General features: G+C 46.7%; 1 protein-coding gene across 1 annotated transcript in view; it reads right to left on the minus strand.

Annotated features, from left to right (window-relative positions):
- si:dkey-106n21.1 (solute carrier family 23 member 2) overlaps positions 1-18,471 on the minus strand; it is a 73,229-nt gene that overhangs the window by 31,333 nt on the left and 23,425 nt on the right. The window contains exon 6 of the mRNA XM_041837035.1: positions 425-606. Coding sequence (XP_041692969.1) covers positions 425-606 — 182 coding nt within the window. The remainder of the gene's footprint in view (positions 1-424; positions 607-18,471) is intronic.

Here is an 18,471-nt window from a genome sequence, read left to right on the forward strand (position 1 = left end):
GGTTGCAAGTTTATCAACTTTCCAAGCAGAATTACTTTCCAATTGTTCCTGTAGTGTATGATATACCATTTTCTAGCTCTGAGTCTCTACTTTTATCCAATGTAAAAAACACAATTTCAAATTTTGCTACATAAGACCGAATTGAGACGGTCGGTCACATATTCAGTTTTACATTGAAAAGGCTACAAAAACAGAGCTTCTATAGACCTACAAGAAGGCTTGGTCATTATCAGGCCCCACTTATTATTAATGGTTTGCACGCCTCAAGGTTGCATTGGTCACAGAACAAGTGTCAAATTATCTGAACTTTGAGTGCAGTGGTGCCAAGTGAAGCCTGTTCAAAACCTCTGCACTCCTCCATTGAATAAACAACAACAGTGAACGTCAGTTTTGGCAGGAATATAGCAAAATGCCTTTTACTCACAGGGCAGCTATTCCCCAGTGGGCCCCAGATTTCTTCCCGGCTTCTATGAAGAGTGAGAGGCCAATGAGGTTGATGGTGGGAGCGATGGCCAGGGGCCCGATAAACTTCAGCACTAGGCCCACTAGACCTGACAAGCCCAGGACTAGTTGGAGCAGGGACGACACCAGGATAGCCCCCTGGATCTGTGAATGACAAGGCAAAGATATTAGCGTGAGACTGCTTTATTCTCTGGAAGCTAATGCATTTCCTAAGTAAAATGGTTGGTTATGTTTCCACTTGCTACTGCAGAAATACACTGAGTGTACAAAATATTAGGAACACCTGCTCTTTCCATGACATAGACTGGTCAGGTGAATCCAGGTGAAAGCTATGATCCCTTATTGATGTCACCTGTTAATCCACTTCAATCAATGTAGATGAAGGGGAGGAGACAGGTTAAAGAAGGATTTTTAAGCCTTGAGACAATTGCGACATGGATTGTGTATGTGTTCCATTCAGAGAGTGAATGGGCAAGACAACATATTTAAGTGCCTTTGAACGGGGTAATAATAATAAAATAATATGCCATTTAGCAGATGCTTTTATCCAAAGCGCCTTACAGTCGTGCGTGCATACATTTTTGTGTATGGGTGGTCCCGGGGATCGAACCCACTACCTTGGCGTTACAAGCGCCGTGCTCTACCAGCTGAGCTACAGAGGACCACGATGGTAGTATGTGCCAGGCGCACTGGTTTGAGTGTGTCAAGAACTATAACGCTGCTGGGTTTTTCAAGCGCAACAGTTTCCTGTGTATATCAAGAATGGTCCACCACCCACAGGACATCCAGCCAACTTGACACAACTGTGGGAAGCATTGGAGTCTACATGGGCCAGCATCCCTGTGGAACGCTTTTGCCATTGGTCATGCTTGCAGATAGGGGGAGATTGCGAATGTCAATTCATCCCAGTCTGATATTGACATGGAAGCGGTAGGTCACGTTCTGAAATAGTGCATTCTATTTACGTATTTACAATGTGTACGAGTTCACTATGTACCTGTCCTGATGTATATACAGTGGATTCAGAAAGTTTTCACACCCCTTTACTTTTCTCACATTTTGTTGTGTTGTTACAGCCTGAATTTATATTATATTGAGATTTTGTGTAACCCATAATGGGGCCCCGTGTAGCTCAGTTGGTAGAGCATGGTGCTTGCAACGCCAGGGTTGTGGGTTCATTTCCCACTGGGGGCCAGTATGAAAAAATGTATGCACTCACCAACTGTAAGTCACTCTGGATAAGAGCGTCTGCAAAATGAGGCGGCAGGTAGCTTAGTGGTTAAGAGCGTTGTGCCAGTAACCGAAAGGTCGCTGGTTCTAATCCCAGAGCCAACTAGGTGAAAATTCTGTCGATGTGCCCTTGAGCAAGGCACTTAACCCTAATTGCTCCTGTAAGGATAAGGGATAAGAGCATCTGCTAAATGATGTGAAAGTGGAATTTTGTTTGTAGAACATTTTCTTAATTAATAAAAAATTGAAAGCTGAAATGTCTTGAATCAATAAGTATTCAATCCCTTTTTCATGATAAGCCTAAATAAGTTCAGAAGTAAAAATGTGCTTAACAAATCACATGATAAGTTGCTTGGACTCAATCCGTGTTCAATACTAGTGGTTAACACGATTTTTTCAGAACTACCCCATCTCTGTACCCCACACATACAATTATCTGTAAGGTTCCTCAATCGAGCAGTGAATTTCAAGCACAGATTCAACCACAAAGAACAGGGAGGTTTTCCAATGCCTCGCAAAGAAGGGTACCGATTGGTAGATGTGTATAAAAAAAAAAAGCAGACGCTGAATATCCCTTTGAGCATGGTGAAGTTATTTATTACAATTTGGATGGGGTAAAAATACACCCAGTCACTACAAAGATACAGGCATCCTTCCTAACTCAGTAGCTGGAGAGGAAGGAAACCGCTCAGGGATTACACCATGAGGCCAATGGTGACTGTAAAACAGTTACAGAGTTTAATGGCTGTGATAGGACACAACTGAGGATGGATCAACAACATTGTAGTTACTCCACAATACTAACCTAAATGACAGAGTGAAAAGAAGGAAGACTGTACAGAATAAAAATATTCCAAAACATGCATCCTGTTTGCAACAAGGCACTTACAGTGAGGGAAAAAAGTATTTGATCCCCTGCTGATTTTGTACGTTTGTCCACTGACAAAGAAATGATCAGTCGATAATTTTAATGGTAGGTTTATTTGAACAGTGAGAGACAGAATAACAACAAATAAATCCAGAAAAACGCATGTCAAAAAATGTTAGAAATTGATTTGCATTTTAATGAGGGAAATAAGTATTTGACCCCCTATCAATCAGAAAGATTTCTGGCTCCCAGGTGTCTTTTATACAGGTAACGAGCTGAGATTAGGAGCACATTCTTAAAGGGAGTGCTCCTAATCTCAGCTTGTTACCTGTATAAAAGACACCTGTCCACAGAAGCAATCAATCAATCAGATTCCAAACTCTCCACTATGGCCAAGACCAAAGAGCTCTCCAAGGATGTCAGGGATAACATTGTAGACCTACACAAGGCTGGAATGGGCTACAAGACCATCGCCAAGCAGCTTGGTGAGAAGGTGACAACAGTTGGTGCGATTATTCGCAAATGGAAGAAACACAAAAGCACTGTCAATCTCCCTCGGCCTGGGGCTCCATGCAAGATAAGTTGAGTCTATTCCTTGAAACATTGAACCGCTGTAGTTTACAACAATTCTAATTTCTAAAGTGGAAGTTGGGAGAGTTTTATTCGGGTGGTTCAGTGAAACAATTATAGTTTCTGAGGTGGAAGTTGGGAGAGTTATATTTTTTTGGTGAGGGAGGCCCTGCTCTCTCCTTTCCCAGATGTTTAGTTCATTTCATTCCGATCTCCTCTGCATTATTGTAGCCATCTGCTACAGCCTGTCAACTATGCCTCTGCCTATCCCTGTTCTCTCCTCTCCGCACAGGCTACACAAACGCCTCACACCGTGTGGCTGCTGCCTCTCTAACCTGGTGGTCCCTGCACGCACCACACAACTGGAGTTCCAGGTCTCAGGCAGCCTCTGGAACTGCCGTTCTGCTGCCAACAAGGCTGACTTCATCCCAGCCTATGCTACCCTCCAGTCCCTCGACTTCCTGGCGCTGACGGAAACATGGATTACCACTGAAAACACTGCTACTCCTACTGCTCTCTCCTCGTCTGACCATGTGTTCTCGCATACCCCGAGAGCATCTGGTCAGAGGGGTGGTGGCACAGGAATCCTCATCTCTCCCAAGTGGTCATTCTCAAATTTTCCCCTAACCCATCTGTCTATCTCCTCATTTGAATTCCACGCTGTCACAGTCACTAGCCCATTTAAGCTTAATATCCTTGTCATCTATCGCCCTCCAGGTTCCCTTGGAGAGTTCATCAATGAGCTTGACGCCTTGATAAGTTCCTTTCCTGAGGATGGCTCACCCTTCACAGTTTTGGGGGATTTCAACCTCCCTACGTCTACATTTGACTCATTTCTCTCTGCCTCCTTCTTTCCACTCCTCTCCTCTTTTGACCTCACCCTCTCACCGTCCCCCCCTACTCACAAGGCAGGCAATACGCTTGACTTCATCTTTACTAGATGTTGCTCTTCTACTAATCTCACTGCAACTCCCCTCCAAGTCTCCGACCACTACTTTGTATCCTTTTCTCTCTCGCTCTCCTCCAACACTACTCACTCTGCCCCTACACAGATGGCAACGCGCCGCCGCAACCTTCGCTCTCTCTCTCCCACTACTCTCTCCTCTTCCATCCTATCATCTCTTCCCTCTGCCCAATCCTTCTCCCTCCAATCTCCTGATTCTGCCTCCTCAACCCTCCTCTCCTCCCTTTCTGCATCCTTTGACTCCCTGTGTCCCCTATCCTCCCGGCCGGCTCGGTCCTCCCCTCCAGCTCCGTGGCTTGATGACTCATTGCGAGCTCACAGAACAGAGCTCCAGGCAGCTGAGCGGAAATGGAAGAAAACTAAACTCCCTGCCGACCTGGCATCTTTTCACTCCCTCCTCTCTACATTTTCTTCATCTGTTTCTGCTGCTAAGGCCACTTTCTACCACTCTAAATTCCAAGCATCTGCCTCTAACCCTAGGAAGCTCTTTTCCACATTCTCCACCCTGCTGAATCCCCCCCCCTCCTCCCTCTCTGTGGATGACTTCCGATCCTCGTTTGTTAAGTCTAATGACACTGCTGGTCCTGCTCACACTGCCCTACCCTATGCTTTGACTTCTTTCTCCCCTCTCTCTCCAGATAAAATCTTGCGACTAGTGACTGCAGGCCGCCCAACAACCTGCCCGCTTGACCCCATCCCCTCCTCTCTTCTCCAGACCATCTCCGGTGACCTTCTCCCCTACCTCACCTCGCTGATCAACTCATCCTTGACCGCTGGCTACGTCCCTTCCGTCTTCAAGAGAGCGAGAGTTGCACCCCTTCTCAAAAAACCAACACTCGATCCCACTGATGTCAACAACTACAGACCAGTATCCCTTCTTTCTTTTCTTTCCAAAACTATTGAGCGTGCCGTCTTTAGCCAACTCTCTTGCTATCTCTCTCAGAATGACCATCTTGATCCAAACCAGTCAGGTTTCAGAACTGGTCATTCAACTGAGACTGCTCTTCTCTGTGTCACGGAGGCTCTCCGCACTGCTAAAGCTAACTTTCTCTCCTCTGCTCTTGTCCTTCTAGACCTGTCTGCTGCCTTTGATACTGTGAACCATCAGATCCTCCTCTCCACCCTCTCCGAGCTGGGCATCTCCGGCGCGGCTCACTCCTGGATTGCGTCCTACCTGACCGGTCGCTCCTACCAAGTGGCGTGGCGAGAAGCTGTCTCCGCACCACGTGCTCTCACCACTGGTGTCCCCCAGGGCTCAGTTCTAGGCCCTCTCCTTTTCTCCCTATACACCAAGTCACTTGGCTCTGTCATATCCTCACATGGCCTCTCCTATCATTGCTACGCTGACGATACACAACTAATCTTCTCCTTTCCCCCTTCTGATAACCAGGTGGCGAATCGCATCTCTGCATGTCTGGCAGACATATCAGTATGGATGACGGATCTCCACCTCAAGCTGAACCCTGGCAAGACAGAGCTGCTCTTCCTCCCGGGGAAGGACTGCCCGTTCCATGATCTCGCCATCACGGTTGACAACTCCGTTGTGTCCTCCTCCCAGAGTGCGAAGAGCCTTGGCGTGACCCTGGACAACACCCTGTCGTTCTCCGCTAACATCAAGGCGGTGACCCGATCCTGCAAGTTCATGCTCTACAACATTCGGAGAGTACGACCCTGCCTTACACAGGAAGCGGCACAGGTCCTAATCCAGGCACTTGTCATCTCCCGTCTGGATTACTGCAACTCGCTGTTGGCTGGGCTCCCTGCCTGTGCCATTAAACCCCTACAACTCATCCAGAATGCCGCAGCCCGTCTGGTGTTCAACCTTCCCAAGTTCTCTCACGTCACCCCCCTCCTCCGCACACTCCACTGGCTTCCAGTTGAAGCTCGCATCCGTTACAAGACCATGGTCCTTGCCTATGGAGCAGTGAGGGGAACGGCACCTCCGTACCTTCAGGCTCTGATCAGTCCCTACACCCAAACGAGGGCATTGCGTTCATCCACCTCTGGCCTGCTGGCTCCCTTCCTCTGCGGAAGCATAGTTCCCGCTCAGCCCAGTCAAAACTGTTCGCTGCTCTGGCACCCCAATGGTGGAACAAGCTCCCTCACGACGCCAGGACAGCGGAGTCACTCACCACCTTCCGGAGACATTTGAAACCCCACCTCTTTAAGGAATACCTGGGATAGGATAAAGTAATCCTTCTACCCCCCCAAAAAAAAATAAAAAAATAAATAAAATGTAAAGTGGTTATCCCACTGGCTATAGGGTGAATGCACCAATTTGTAAGTCGCTCTGGATAAGAGCGTCTGCTAAATGACGTAAATGTAAATGTAAGATCTCACCTCATGGAGTTGCAATGATCATGAGAACGGTGAGGAATCAGCCCAGAACTACACGGGAGGATCTTGTCAATGATCTCAAGGCAGATGGGACCATAGCCACCAAGAAAACAATTGGTAACACACTACGCCGTGAAGGACTGAAATCCTGCAGCGCCCGCAAGGTCCCCCTGCTCAAGAAAGCACATATACAGGCCCCTAAGAAGTTTGCCAATGAACATCTGAATGATTCAGAGGAGAACTGGGTGAAAGTGTTGTGGTCAGATGAGACCAAAATGGAGCTCTTTGGCATCAACTCAACTCGCCGTGTTTGGAGGAGGAGGAATGCTGCCTATGACCCCAAGAACACCATCCCCACCGTCAAACATGGAGGTGGAAACATTATGCTTTGGGGGTGTTTTTCTGCTAAGGGGACAGGACAACTTCACTGCATCAAAGGGACGATGGACGGGGCCATGTACCGTCAAATCTTGGGTGAGAACCTCCTTCCCTCAGCCAGGGCATTGAAAATTGGTCGTGGATGGGTATTCCAGCATGACAATAACCCAAAACACACGGCCAAGGCAACAAAGGAGTGGCTCAAGAAGAAGCACATTAAGGTCCTGGAGTGGCCTAGCCAGTCTCCAGACCTGAATCCCATAGAAAATCTGTGGAGGAAGCTGAAGGTTCGAGTTGCCAAACGTCAACCTCGAAACCTTAATGACTTGGAGAAGATCTGCAAAGAGGAGTGGTGTCACGATCGTCGGGAACAGATGAGGACCAAGGCGCAGCGTTGCAGATGAACATACTCTTTATTAGTGAGACACGACCAAAACAACAAAAACGATAACGTGACAGTCAACGGTCTAACACAAACCAACTAGAACAAGATCCCACAACTAATGTGGGAAAACAGCCTCTATAAGTATGGCTCCCAATCAGAGACAACCAGCCACAGCTGACACTCGTTGCCTCTGATTGGGAACCACTCTGGCCAACACAGAAATACAATACCTAGAATCCCGACATAGAAACCCAACACATAGATCTACACACCCTGGCTCAACATAACAGTGTCCCCAGAGCCAGGGCGTGACAGTACCCCCCCCTAAAGGCGCGGACTCCGACCGCGTCAACCAAATACCACAGGGGAGGGACCGGGTGGGCACTCCGCCTAGGCGGCGGATCCGGCTCCGGGCCTGATCCCCGCTCCCTCTCCAAACCCCCAAAGTACCCCTGGTCCGGTCTGACCCCGCTGGCCGGAGCTGGACTGCACACTGGTGGAGCGGATTGATCTAGCTCCGGCGTGAAGCATCTGACCGGTGCCGGACCAGGCACCGGTGGAACAGGCATGGGACGTGCCGGACTGACGACGCACACCACTGGCTTGGTGTGGGGAACAGGCACGGGCCGTGCCGGACTGACGACGCACACCACTGGCCTGGTGTGGGGAGCAGGAGCGGGCCGGACCGGGCTGGCGACGCGCACCATTGGCTTGGTGCGGGCAGCAGGAGCGGGCCGGACCGGGCTGGCGACGCGCACCATTGGCTTGGTGCGGGGAGCAGGAAAGGGCCGGACCGGGCTGGCGACGCGCACCATTGGCTTGGTGCGGGGAGCAGGAACAGGACGGGCCGGGCTGGCGACGCGCACCATTGGCCTGGTGCGGGAAGCAGGAACAGGCCGGGCCAGGCTGACGACACGCACCACAGGCTCGGTGCGGGGAGCAGGAACAGGCCGGGCCAGGCTGACGACACGCACCACAGGCTCGATGCGAGGAACAGGAACAGGCCGGACCGTACTGGGGACACACACCACTGGCCCTATGCAGGGATCAGGAACGGGCCGGACCGGACTGGTAACACACCCCAGTACCTCTCGCCGTGCCTCCACACTTTCCTTCCCCTTTAATACCAGTGGCCCCCGTAACCTGGCGGCCTCCTCTGCCAACCCGCTGGACCGCTCTATCGCGGCCTCCTGCTGCCCCGACGTCCACGTCGTGAGCCCCCCCCCTAAAAAATGTCTGGGGGTCTCTCTTCCCCGTGGGCCAGGCCTCTATAGTTCTCGCCCAACTCTCGCTCTTCTGCTTCCAACTCCAGCCATTCTGCTCCTCATTTGGCTTGACCCAGTCGAGACTCTTCCTCCACTGTTCCCAAGTCCACCCTCTCTGCTCTTCATTAGGCTTGACCCAGTCGAGGTTGCCACGGAGATCTGCTAGCGACTCCCCTGGCGATGGCTCCTGGACACGCTGCTTGGTCCAGTTTTGGTGGGATCTTCTGTCACGCTCGTCGGTAAGTGATGAGGACCAAGGCGCAGCGTTGCAGATGAACATACTCTTTATTAGTGAGACACGACCAAAACAACAAAAACGATAACGTGACAGTCAACGGTCTAACACAAACCAACTAGAACAAGATCCCACAACTAATGTGGGAAAACAGCCTCTATAAGTATGGCTCCCAATCAGAGACAACCAGCCACAGCTGACACTCGTTGCCTCTGATTGGGAACCACTCTGGCCAACACAGAAATACAATACCTAGAATCCCGACATAGAAACCCAACACATAGATCTACACACCCTGGCTCAACATAACAGTGTCCCCAGAGCCAGGGCGTGACAAGTGGGACAAAATCCCTCCTGAGATGTGTGCAAACCTGGGAGCCAACTACAAGAAACGTCTGACCTCTGTGATTGCCAACAAGGGTTTTGCCACCAAGTACTAAGTCATGTTTTGCAGAGGGGTCAAATACTTATTTCCCTCATTAAAATGCAAATCAATTTATAACATTTTTGACATGCGTTTTTCTGGATTTTTTTGTTGTTATTCTGTCTCTCACTGTTCAAATAAACCTACCATTAAAATTAGACTGATCATGTCTTTGTCAGTGGGCAAACGTACAAAATCAGCAGGGGATCAAATACTTTTTCCCCTCACTGTAAGTAATACTGCAACAAACAAAAGGCTAAGAAATTAACTTTTTGTCCTGAATATAAAGCGTTATGTTTGGGTCAAATACAACACAACACATCACTGAGTACCACTCTTCCTATTTTCAAGCATAGTGGTGGCTGCATCATGTAATGGGTATGCTTGTCATTGGCAAGGACTAAGGAGTTTTTTTTAGGATACAAATAAACGGAATACAGGTACCGTGAGAGAAAAAAGTATTTCATCCCCTGCTGATTTTGGACATTTGCCCACTGACAAAGACATTATCAGTCTATCATTTTAATGGTAGGTTTATTTGAACAGTGAGAGACAGAATAACAACAACAAAAATCCAGAAAAACGCATGTAAAAAATGTTATAAATTGATTTGCATTTTAATGAGGGAAATAAGTATTTGACCCCTCTGCAAAACAGAAGGTTTTGCCACATACTTGGAGGCAAAACCCTTGTTGGCAATTACAGAGGTCAGACGTTTCTTGTAGTTGGCCATCAGGTTTGCACACATCTCAGGAGGGATTTTGTCCCACTCCTCTTTGCAGATCTTCTCCAAGTCATTAAGGTTTCGAGGCTGACGTTTGGCAACTCGAACCTTCAGCTCCCTCCACAGATTTACTATGGGATTAAGGTCTGGAGACTGGCTAGGCCACTCCAGGACCTTAATGTGCTTCTTCTTGAGCCACTCCTTTCTTGCCTTGGCCGTGTGTTTTGGGTCATTGTCATGCTGGAATACCCATCCACAACACATTTTCAATGCCCTGGCTGATGCCAAAAAGCTCCATTTTGGTCTCATCTGACCACAACACTTTCACCCAGTTCTCCTCTGAATCATTCAGATGTTCATTGGCAAACTTCAGACGGGCCTGTATATGTGCTTTCTTGAGCAGGGGGACCTTGCGGGCGCTGCAGGATTTCAGTCCTTCACGGCGTAGTGTATTACCAATTGTTTTCTTGGTGACTATGGTCCCAGCTGCCTTGAGATCATTGACAAGATCCTCCCGTGTAGTTCTGGGCTGATTCCTCACCGTTCTCAAGATCATTGTAATTCCACGAGGTGAGATCTTGCATGGAGCCCCAGGCCGAGGGAGATTGACAGGTCTTTAATAATCGCACCAACTGTTGTCACCTTCTCACCAAGCTGCTTGGCGATGGTCTTGTAGCCCATTCCAGCCTTGTGTAGGTCTACAATCTTGTCCCTGACATCCTTGGAGAGCTCTTTGGTCTTGGCCATGGTGGAGAGTTTGGAATCTGATTGATTGATTGCTTATGTGGACAGGTGTCTTTTATACAGGTAACAAACTGAGATTAGGAGCACTCCCTTTAAGAGTGTGCTCCTAATCTCAGCTTTCTGATTGAGAGGGGTTCAAATACATATTTACCTCATTAAAATGCAAATCAATTTATAACATTTTTGACATGCGTTTTTCTGGATCTTTTTGTTGTTATTCTGTCTCTCACTGTTCAAATAAACCTACCATTAAAATTATAGACTGATCATTTCTTTGTCAGTGGGCAAACGTACAAAATCAGCAGGGGATCAACTCCTAGAGGAAGACCTGATTCAGTCTGCTTTCTAACAGACACTGTGAGACAAATTCACCTTTCAGCAGGACAATAACCTAAAACACAAGGCCAAATCAACACTAGAGTTTCTTACCAAGATGACATTGAATGTTCCTGAGTGGCCTAGTTAGAGTTTTGACTTAAATCGGTTGTGGCAAGTCTTGAAAATGGCTGTCTAGCAATGATCAACAATCAACTTAACAGAGCTTGAATGATTTTAAAAAGAATAATGGGCAAATATTGTACAATCCAGGTGTGCAAGGCTCTTACCCCAAAAGACTAACAGCTGTAATTGCCACCAAAGGTGCTTCTACAAAGTATTGACTCAGGGATCTTAATACATATGTAAATGAGCTATTTCTGTATTTAATTTTCAATAAATGTGCAAACATTTCTAAAAACACGATTTTAGCATGTAAATCTTGGTGGGGTAAACTCAAAATTTTTTGGGGGGGATGCATGCCAGCAAAGCCACTACACAACACAACACTAAACAATGCAATAATTTCACTATAACAGTGACAAACGGTGCCCACAAACTGTTAGGGCCTACATAAAGGTGTCCCAACAGCAGAGAGTGAATCCTTACCACTGCTACACCTGGCTATCAGCGGAGCCTTGTCTGGCAGCGAAACAGTCATTCAGCCTCATGTGCTGCCTTTTTAAAAACCATAGCTGATATGGCTGACTTGCTTAAACAAATGTGGTAACTACTGACTCCTTGTGGATTTGTATAAGTCGATAAATCAAATCAAATGTTATTGGCCACATGCGCCGAATACAACAGGTGTAGACATTACAGTGAAATGCTTACTTACAGCCCTTAACCAACAATGCCTTTATTTTTTTATAAAAAAGTAAATAAAACAACAACAAAAAAGTGTTGAGAAAAAAAGAGCAGATGTAAAATAAAATAACAGTAGGGAGGCTATAAATACAGGGGGGTACCGGTGCAGAGTCAATGTGCAGGGGCACCGGCTAGTTGAGGTAGTTGAGATAATATGTACATGTGGGTAGAGTTAAGTGACTATGCATAAATAATTAACAGAGTAGCAGCAGCGTAAAAATATGGGGTGGGGGTGGGGGTGGGGGGGCAGTGCAAATAGTCCGGGTAGCCATGATTAGCTGTTCAGGAGTCTTATGGCTTGGGGGGTAGAAGCTGTTGAGAAGTCTTTTGGACCTAGACTTGGCACTCTGGTACCGCTTGCCATGCGGTAGCAGAGAGAACAGTCTATGACTAGGGTGGCTGGAGTCTTTGACAATTTTGAGGGCCTTCCTCTGACACCGCCTGGTATAGAGGTCCTGGATGGCAGGAAGCTTGGCCCCAGTGATGTACTGGGCCGTACGCACTACCCTCTGTAGTGCCTTGCGGTCGGAGGCCGAGCAGTTGCCATACCAGGCGGTGATGCAACCAGTCAGGATGCTCTCGATGGTGCAGCTGTATAATTTTTTGAGGAACTGAGGACCCATGCCAAATCTTTTCAGTCTCCTGAGGGGGAATAGGCTTTGTCGTGCCCTCTTCACGACTGTCTTGGTGTGTTTGGACCATGATAGTTTGTTGGTGATGTGGACACCAAGGAGCTTGAAGCTCTCAACTTGTTCCACTACAGCCCCGTCGATGAGAATGGGGGCGTGCTCAGTCCGCTTTTTTTTCCTGTAGTCCACAATCATCTCCTTTGTCTTGGTCACGTTGAGGGAGAGGTTGTTATCCTGGCACCACACGGTCGGTCTCTGACCTCCTCCCTATAGGCTGTCTCATCATTGTCGGTGATCAAGCCTACCACTGTTGTGTCGTCGGCAAACTTAATGATGGTGTTGGAGTCGTGCCTGGCCATGCAGTCATGGGTGAACAGGGAGTACAGGAGGGGACTGAGCACGCACCCCTGAGGGGCCCCCGTGTTGAGGATCAGTGTGGCAGATGTGTTGTTACCTACCCTTAAAACCTGGGGGCGGTCCGTCAGGAAGTCCAGGATCCAGTTGCAGAGGGAGGTGTTTAGTCCCAGGATCCTTAGCTTAGTGATGAGCTTTGAGGGCACTATGGTGTTGAATACTGAGCTGTAGTCAATGAATAGCATTCTCACGTACAGTGGGGAAAAAAGTATTTAGTCAGCCACCAATTGTGCAAGTTCTCCCACTTAAAAAGATGAGAGAGGCCTGTAATTTTCATCATAGGTACACGTCAACTATGACAGACAAATTGAGTATTTTTTTTCAAGAAAATCACATTGTAGGATTTTTAATGAATTTATTTGTAAATTATGGTTGAAATAAGTATTTGGTCACCTACAAACAAGCAAGAATTCTGGATCTCACAGACCTGTAACTTCTTCTTTAAGAGGCTTCTCTGTCCTCCACTCGTTACCTGTATTAATGGCACCTGTTTGAACTTGTTATCAGTATAAAAGACACCTGTCCACAATCTCAAACAGTCACACTCCAAACTCCACTATGGCCAAGACCAAAGAGCTGTCAAAGGACACCAGAAACAAAATTGTAGACCTGCACCAGGCTGGAAAGACTGAATCTGCAATAGGTAAGCAGCTTGGTTTGAAGAAATCAACTGTGGGAGCAATTATTAGGAAATGGAAGACATACAAGACCACTGATAATCTCCCTCGATCTGGGGCTCCACGCAAGATCTCACCCCGTGGGGTCAAAATGATCACAAGAACGGTGAGCAAAAATCCCAGAACCACACGGGGGGACCTAGTGAATGACCTGCAGAGAGCTGGGACCAAAGTAACAAAGCCTACCATCAGTAACACACTACGCCGCCAGGGACTCAAATCCTGCAGTGCCAGACGTGTCCCCCTGCTTAAGCCAGTACATATCCAGGCCCGTCTGAAGTTTGCTAGAGTGCATTTGGATGATCCAGAAGAGGATTGGGAGAATGTCATATGGTCAGATGAAACCAAAATAGAACTTTTTGGTAAAAACTCAACTCGTCGTGTTTGGAGGACAAAGAATGCTGAGTTGCATCCAAAGAACACCATACCTACTGTGAATCATGGGGGGTGGAAACATCATGCTTTGGGGCTGTTTTTCTGCAAAGGGACCAGGACGACTGATCCGTGTAAAGGAAAGAATGAATGGGGCCATGTATCGTGAGATTTTGAGTGAAAACCTCCTTCCATCAGCAAGGGCATTGAAGATGAAACGTGGCTGGGTCTTTCAGCATGACAATGATCCCAAACACACCGCCCGGGCAACGAAGGAGTGGCTTCGTAAGAAGCATTTCAAGGTCCTGGAGTGGCCTAGCCAGTCTCCAGATCTCAACCCCATAGAAAATCTTTGGAGGGAGTTGAAAGTCTGTGTTGCCCAGCGACAGCCCCAAAACATCACTGCTCTAGAGGAGATCTGCATGGAGGAATGGGCCAAAATACCAGCAACAGTGTGTGAAAACCTTGTGAAGACTTACAGAAAACGTTTGACCTGTGTCATTGCCAACAAAGGGTATATAACAAAGTATTGAGAAACTTTTGTTATTGACCAAATACTTATTTTCCACCATAATTTGCAAATAAATTCATTAAAAATCCTACAATGTGATTTTCTGCATTTTTTTTTCTCATTTTGTCTGTCATAGTTGACGTGTACCTATGATGAACATTACAGGCCTCTCTCATCTTTTTAAGTGGGAGAACTTGCACAATTGGTGGCTGACTAAATACTTTTTTTCCCCACTGTATGTCCCTTTTACTGCCCTGAATGCCTCTGCTGATCCCACAACTATTGCATGCAGTAATCATGTGCCTATGAACCAGAGTGATACTGTTAGCACTGAGGAGGTGTGCCCTAGTAGGAAGTCCACTGTGTGCAGCTCACCCTGCACTAACATAAACAACATGAGCATGTCTACCTCTGCTAAGCTTCCTAGTAAAGCAATAAAAAACAATCAAGCATCCCAGAAAGGTGCTAAAAATAGCCCAAGTCAACATATGTAGCTTAAGAAACAATGTTCATGAAATCAATAATTTGTAGCAACAGATGCCATTCATATTCTGACAATCTCTGAAACTCACTTAGATAATACATTTGATGATACAGTTGTAGCAATACATGGTTATAAGATCTATAGAAAATACAGAAATGCCAAAGGTGGAGGTGTGGCCGTTTATATTTAGAACCACATTCCTGTAAAGAGGATCTCATGTTATAGGAATATGGCTACAGGTTCATCTGCCTCACCTCAAGCCCATTCTGGTGGGAAGCTGCTATAGACCACTAAGTGCTAACAGTCAGTATCTGTATAACGTGTGAAATGCTTGATAATGTATGTGATATCAAAAGAGAGGTATATTCTCTGGGTGATTTAAATATTGACTGGCTTTCATCAGGCTGCCCACTCAAGAGAAATCTTCAAACTGTAACTAGTGCCTGCAACCTGGTTCATGTTATCAGTCAACCTACCAGGGTAGTTCCAAACAGCACAGGAATGAAATCATCAACATGTATTGATCACATCTTTACTAATGATGCAGAAAGTATCCAAATCCATCGGATGTAGTGATCACAATATAGTAGCCATATCTAGGAAAACCAAAGTTCCAAAGGCTGGGCCTAATATAGTGTATAAGAGGTCATACAATACGTTTTGTAGTGATTCCTATGTTGTTGATGTAAATAATATTTGTTGGTCCATGGTGTGTAATGACGAGCAACCAGACGCTGCACTTGACACATTTATGAAATAGCTTATCCCAGTTACTAATAAGCATTTACCCATTAAGAAAATGACTGTAAAAACTGTTAAATCCCTGTGGATTGATGAGGAATTGAATGAATAATGAATCGTGTGGAAATAATGTGGAAATTGAGCAAGTTGAGGTGACTAAACTGCTTGGAGTAACCCTGGATTGTAAACTGTCATGGTCAAAACATATTGATACAACAGTAGCTAAGATGGAGAGAAGTCTATCCATAATAAAGCACGGCTCTGCCTTCTGAACAGCACAATCAACAAGGCAGGTCCTAGGTTTGTCCTAGGTTTGTCGCTCCTGGACTACTGTTCAGTTGTGTGGTCAGGTGGCGGTCCTTCTTGTGGGCAAATTTTGTCATCAAACTTTGTCATCAAAGTCTGGCATCCTCTGGATTTATGGTGCTTTCAAGACAACTGGGACCTCGGAAAAAAACAAGGTCAAATCATGACGTCAGTGATCTTCAGGTCGGAGCACTAGAAAGAGGCCAGAGTTACCGACTTGGAATTTCGAGTTGGATGACCATTCAAAACTTATTTTACCAGTCGGAGCTAGTTCCCAGTTGTCTTGAACTCACTGAAGTCTGAGATTTCCTAGTTCCGAGTTTCCAGTTGTTTTGAATGCGGCAGAAGTCATGCTGGATTGACAGCATTGAAAGCATATTTCTGGCCCATGGTTTTGTGTGTGAATGTTTATCCTTTAAGGCTTGGAAACGAGACCCTTTCAGACAGATGTTTTAAATCCTTTAACCCAGATTTGGACCACACACCATCTCCACCGTATAGCAGGCAGGGGAAGCAAAATAGTAATTGCTTTGCAAGGCTTGCAGTTAGCCACTGTTTCCTTCCAAACCAGTCATTGTTGAATTTGCGATTTCCAACTTGTTATGTAATGTTTATGTCCAATGGCCGATGAGCACCGATAAGTTTTATCTATCATTTATTTTAATTTAACAAGGATCGAAAAGGATTTGCCAGTAGATTGTTGACATGATTAATGATGATAACTGCTTGTCTAGCTTGCTAGCTAAGATTTTGAAAGTATGATGTTGACATGATCAGTCCAATCAAAGCTACGGTAGATATAACGTGATTTGACGTCATTTTATCTGCGGCCAATGACCTTGAGCCTTCTATGGCAGCACCTAAGGGGTCTTGAACTGCCTAGCTCGCCCTGTAGATTCTGCAGTGATGTAGTGTCCCCATGAGTGACAGAACACTGAGCCAATCACGGCGCAACTAGAGAAGATTACCAATGCCTACACTCTGTATTTTCTGCTGGCTGCCCCTCCACCACAGAAAGCACTGAGCTAGGCTGGAACACCTGCATTTTGGAGCTGCCTTACTCAAGACAGCAAGAAAGAGACCATGTTTGTATGCGGCTTTATTCACTCAATTAATTAGTTTTTACATTGTTTGCAAACTGATATGTGACCCAATTATATATATTTATTTTTTAGTTAAACAGGTGGGGCTCTGAATGACTGGTCGCCACTGTATTGGGGGCATCCTGGGATGTGCTTTTGTATGTTATTGCTGTAAGAGTGAGTTAGCTAGCATGCTCTAATTGTAATGATCACATTAGCTCCCTGCTAATACACATACTGTTGTCCTGCATATCTAATGTGCTTCCTTGTGTGTATCGTCAGGTATTTACATTTATTGTACTTTGTATAATTTTCTTCATTGTTATGATGTTTGATTACAAAATACCCAGTCTGAAATTGACATGCATACATACTGTTGTCCTGCACAGCTACAGTGCTTTCGGAAAGCATTAAGACCCCTTGACTTTTTCCACATTTTGTTAAGTTACAGGTTTATTCTAAGATGACAAAAACAAACAAAACAATCCTGAACAATCTACACACAATACCCCATAATGACAAAGCAAAAACAGGTTTTTAGACATTTTTGCAAAGGTATTAAAAAAAAAAAACTGAAATACCTTATTTACATAGGTATTCTCCCCAATTTCGATATTCTCATCGCTGCCTCTCCCCAACGGGCTCGGGAGGTGAAGGTCGAGTCATGCGTCCCCCGAAACATGACCCGCCAAACCGCGCCTCTTAACACCCGCCCGCTTAACCCGGAAGCCAGCCGCACCAATGTGTCGGAGGAAACACAGTTCAACTGACGACCGTAGTCAGCCTGCAGGCGCCCGGCCCGCCACAAGGAGTCGCTAGAGAGCGATGAGCCAACTAAAGCCCCCCCGGCCAAACCCTCCCCTAACCCGGAAAACGCTAGGCCAATTGTACGCCGCCCTATGGGACTCCCGATCACGGCCGGTTGTGATACAACCCGGGATCCAACCCTGGTCTGTAGTGACGCTTCTAGCACTGCGATGCAGTGCCTTAGACCGCTGCACCACTCTCAGACCAAGGACTCTCAGACCATGAGAAACAAGATTCTCTGGTCTGATGAAACCAAGATTGAACTCTTTGGTCTGAATGCCAAGTGTCACGTCTGGAGGAAACCTGGCACCATCCCTACGGTGAAGCATGGTGGTGGCAGCATCATGCTGTGGGGATGTTTTTCAGCGGCAGGGACTGGGAGACTAGTCAGGATCGAGGGAAAGATGAATGGAGCAAAGTACAGAGAGATCCTTGATGAAAACCTGCTCCAGAGCGCTCAGGACCTCAGACTGGCGCGAAGGTTCACCTTCCAATAGGACAATGACCGTAAGCACACAGCCAAGACAACACAGGAGTGGCTTCGGGACAAGTCTCTGAATGCCCTTGAGTGGCCCAGCCAGAGCCCGGACTTGAACCCGATCTAACATCTCTAGAGAGACCTGAAAATAGCTGTGCAGCGACGCTCCTCATCCAACCTGACAGAGCTTGAGAGGTTCTGC

This window comes from Coregonus clupeaformis, chromosome 19, assembly GCF_020615455.1.
Source record: "Coregonus clupeaformis isolate EN_2021a chromosome 19, ASM2061545v1, whole genome shotgun sequence".
Lineage (NCBI taxonomy): Eukaryota > Metazoa > Chordata > Actinopteri > Salmoniformes > Salmonidae > Coregonus > Coregonus clupeaformis.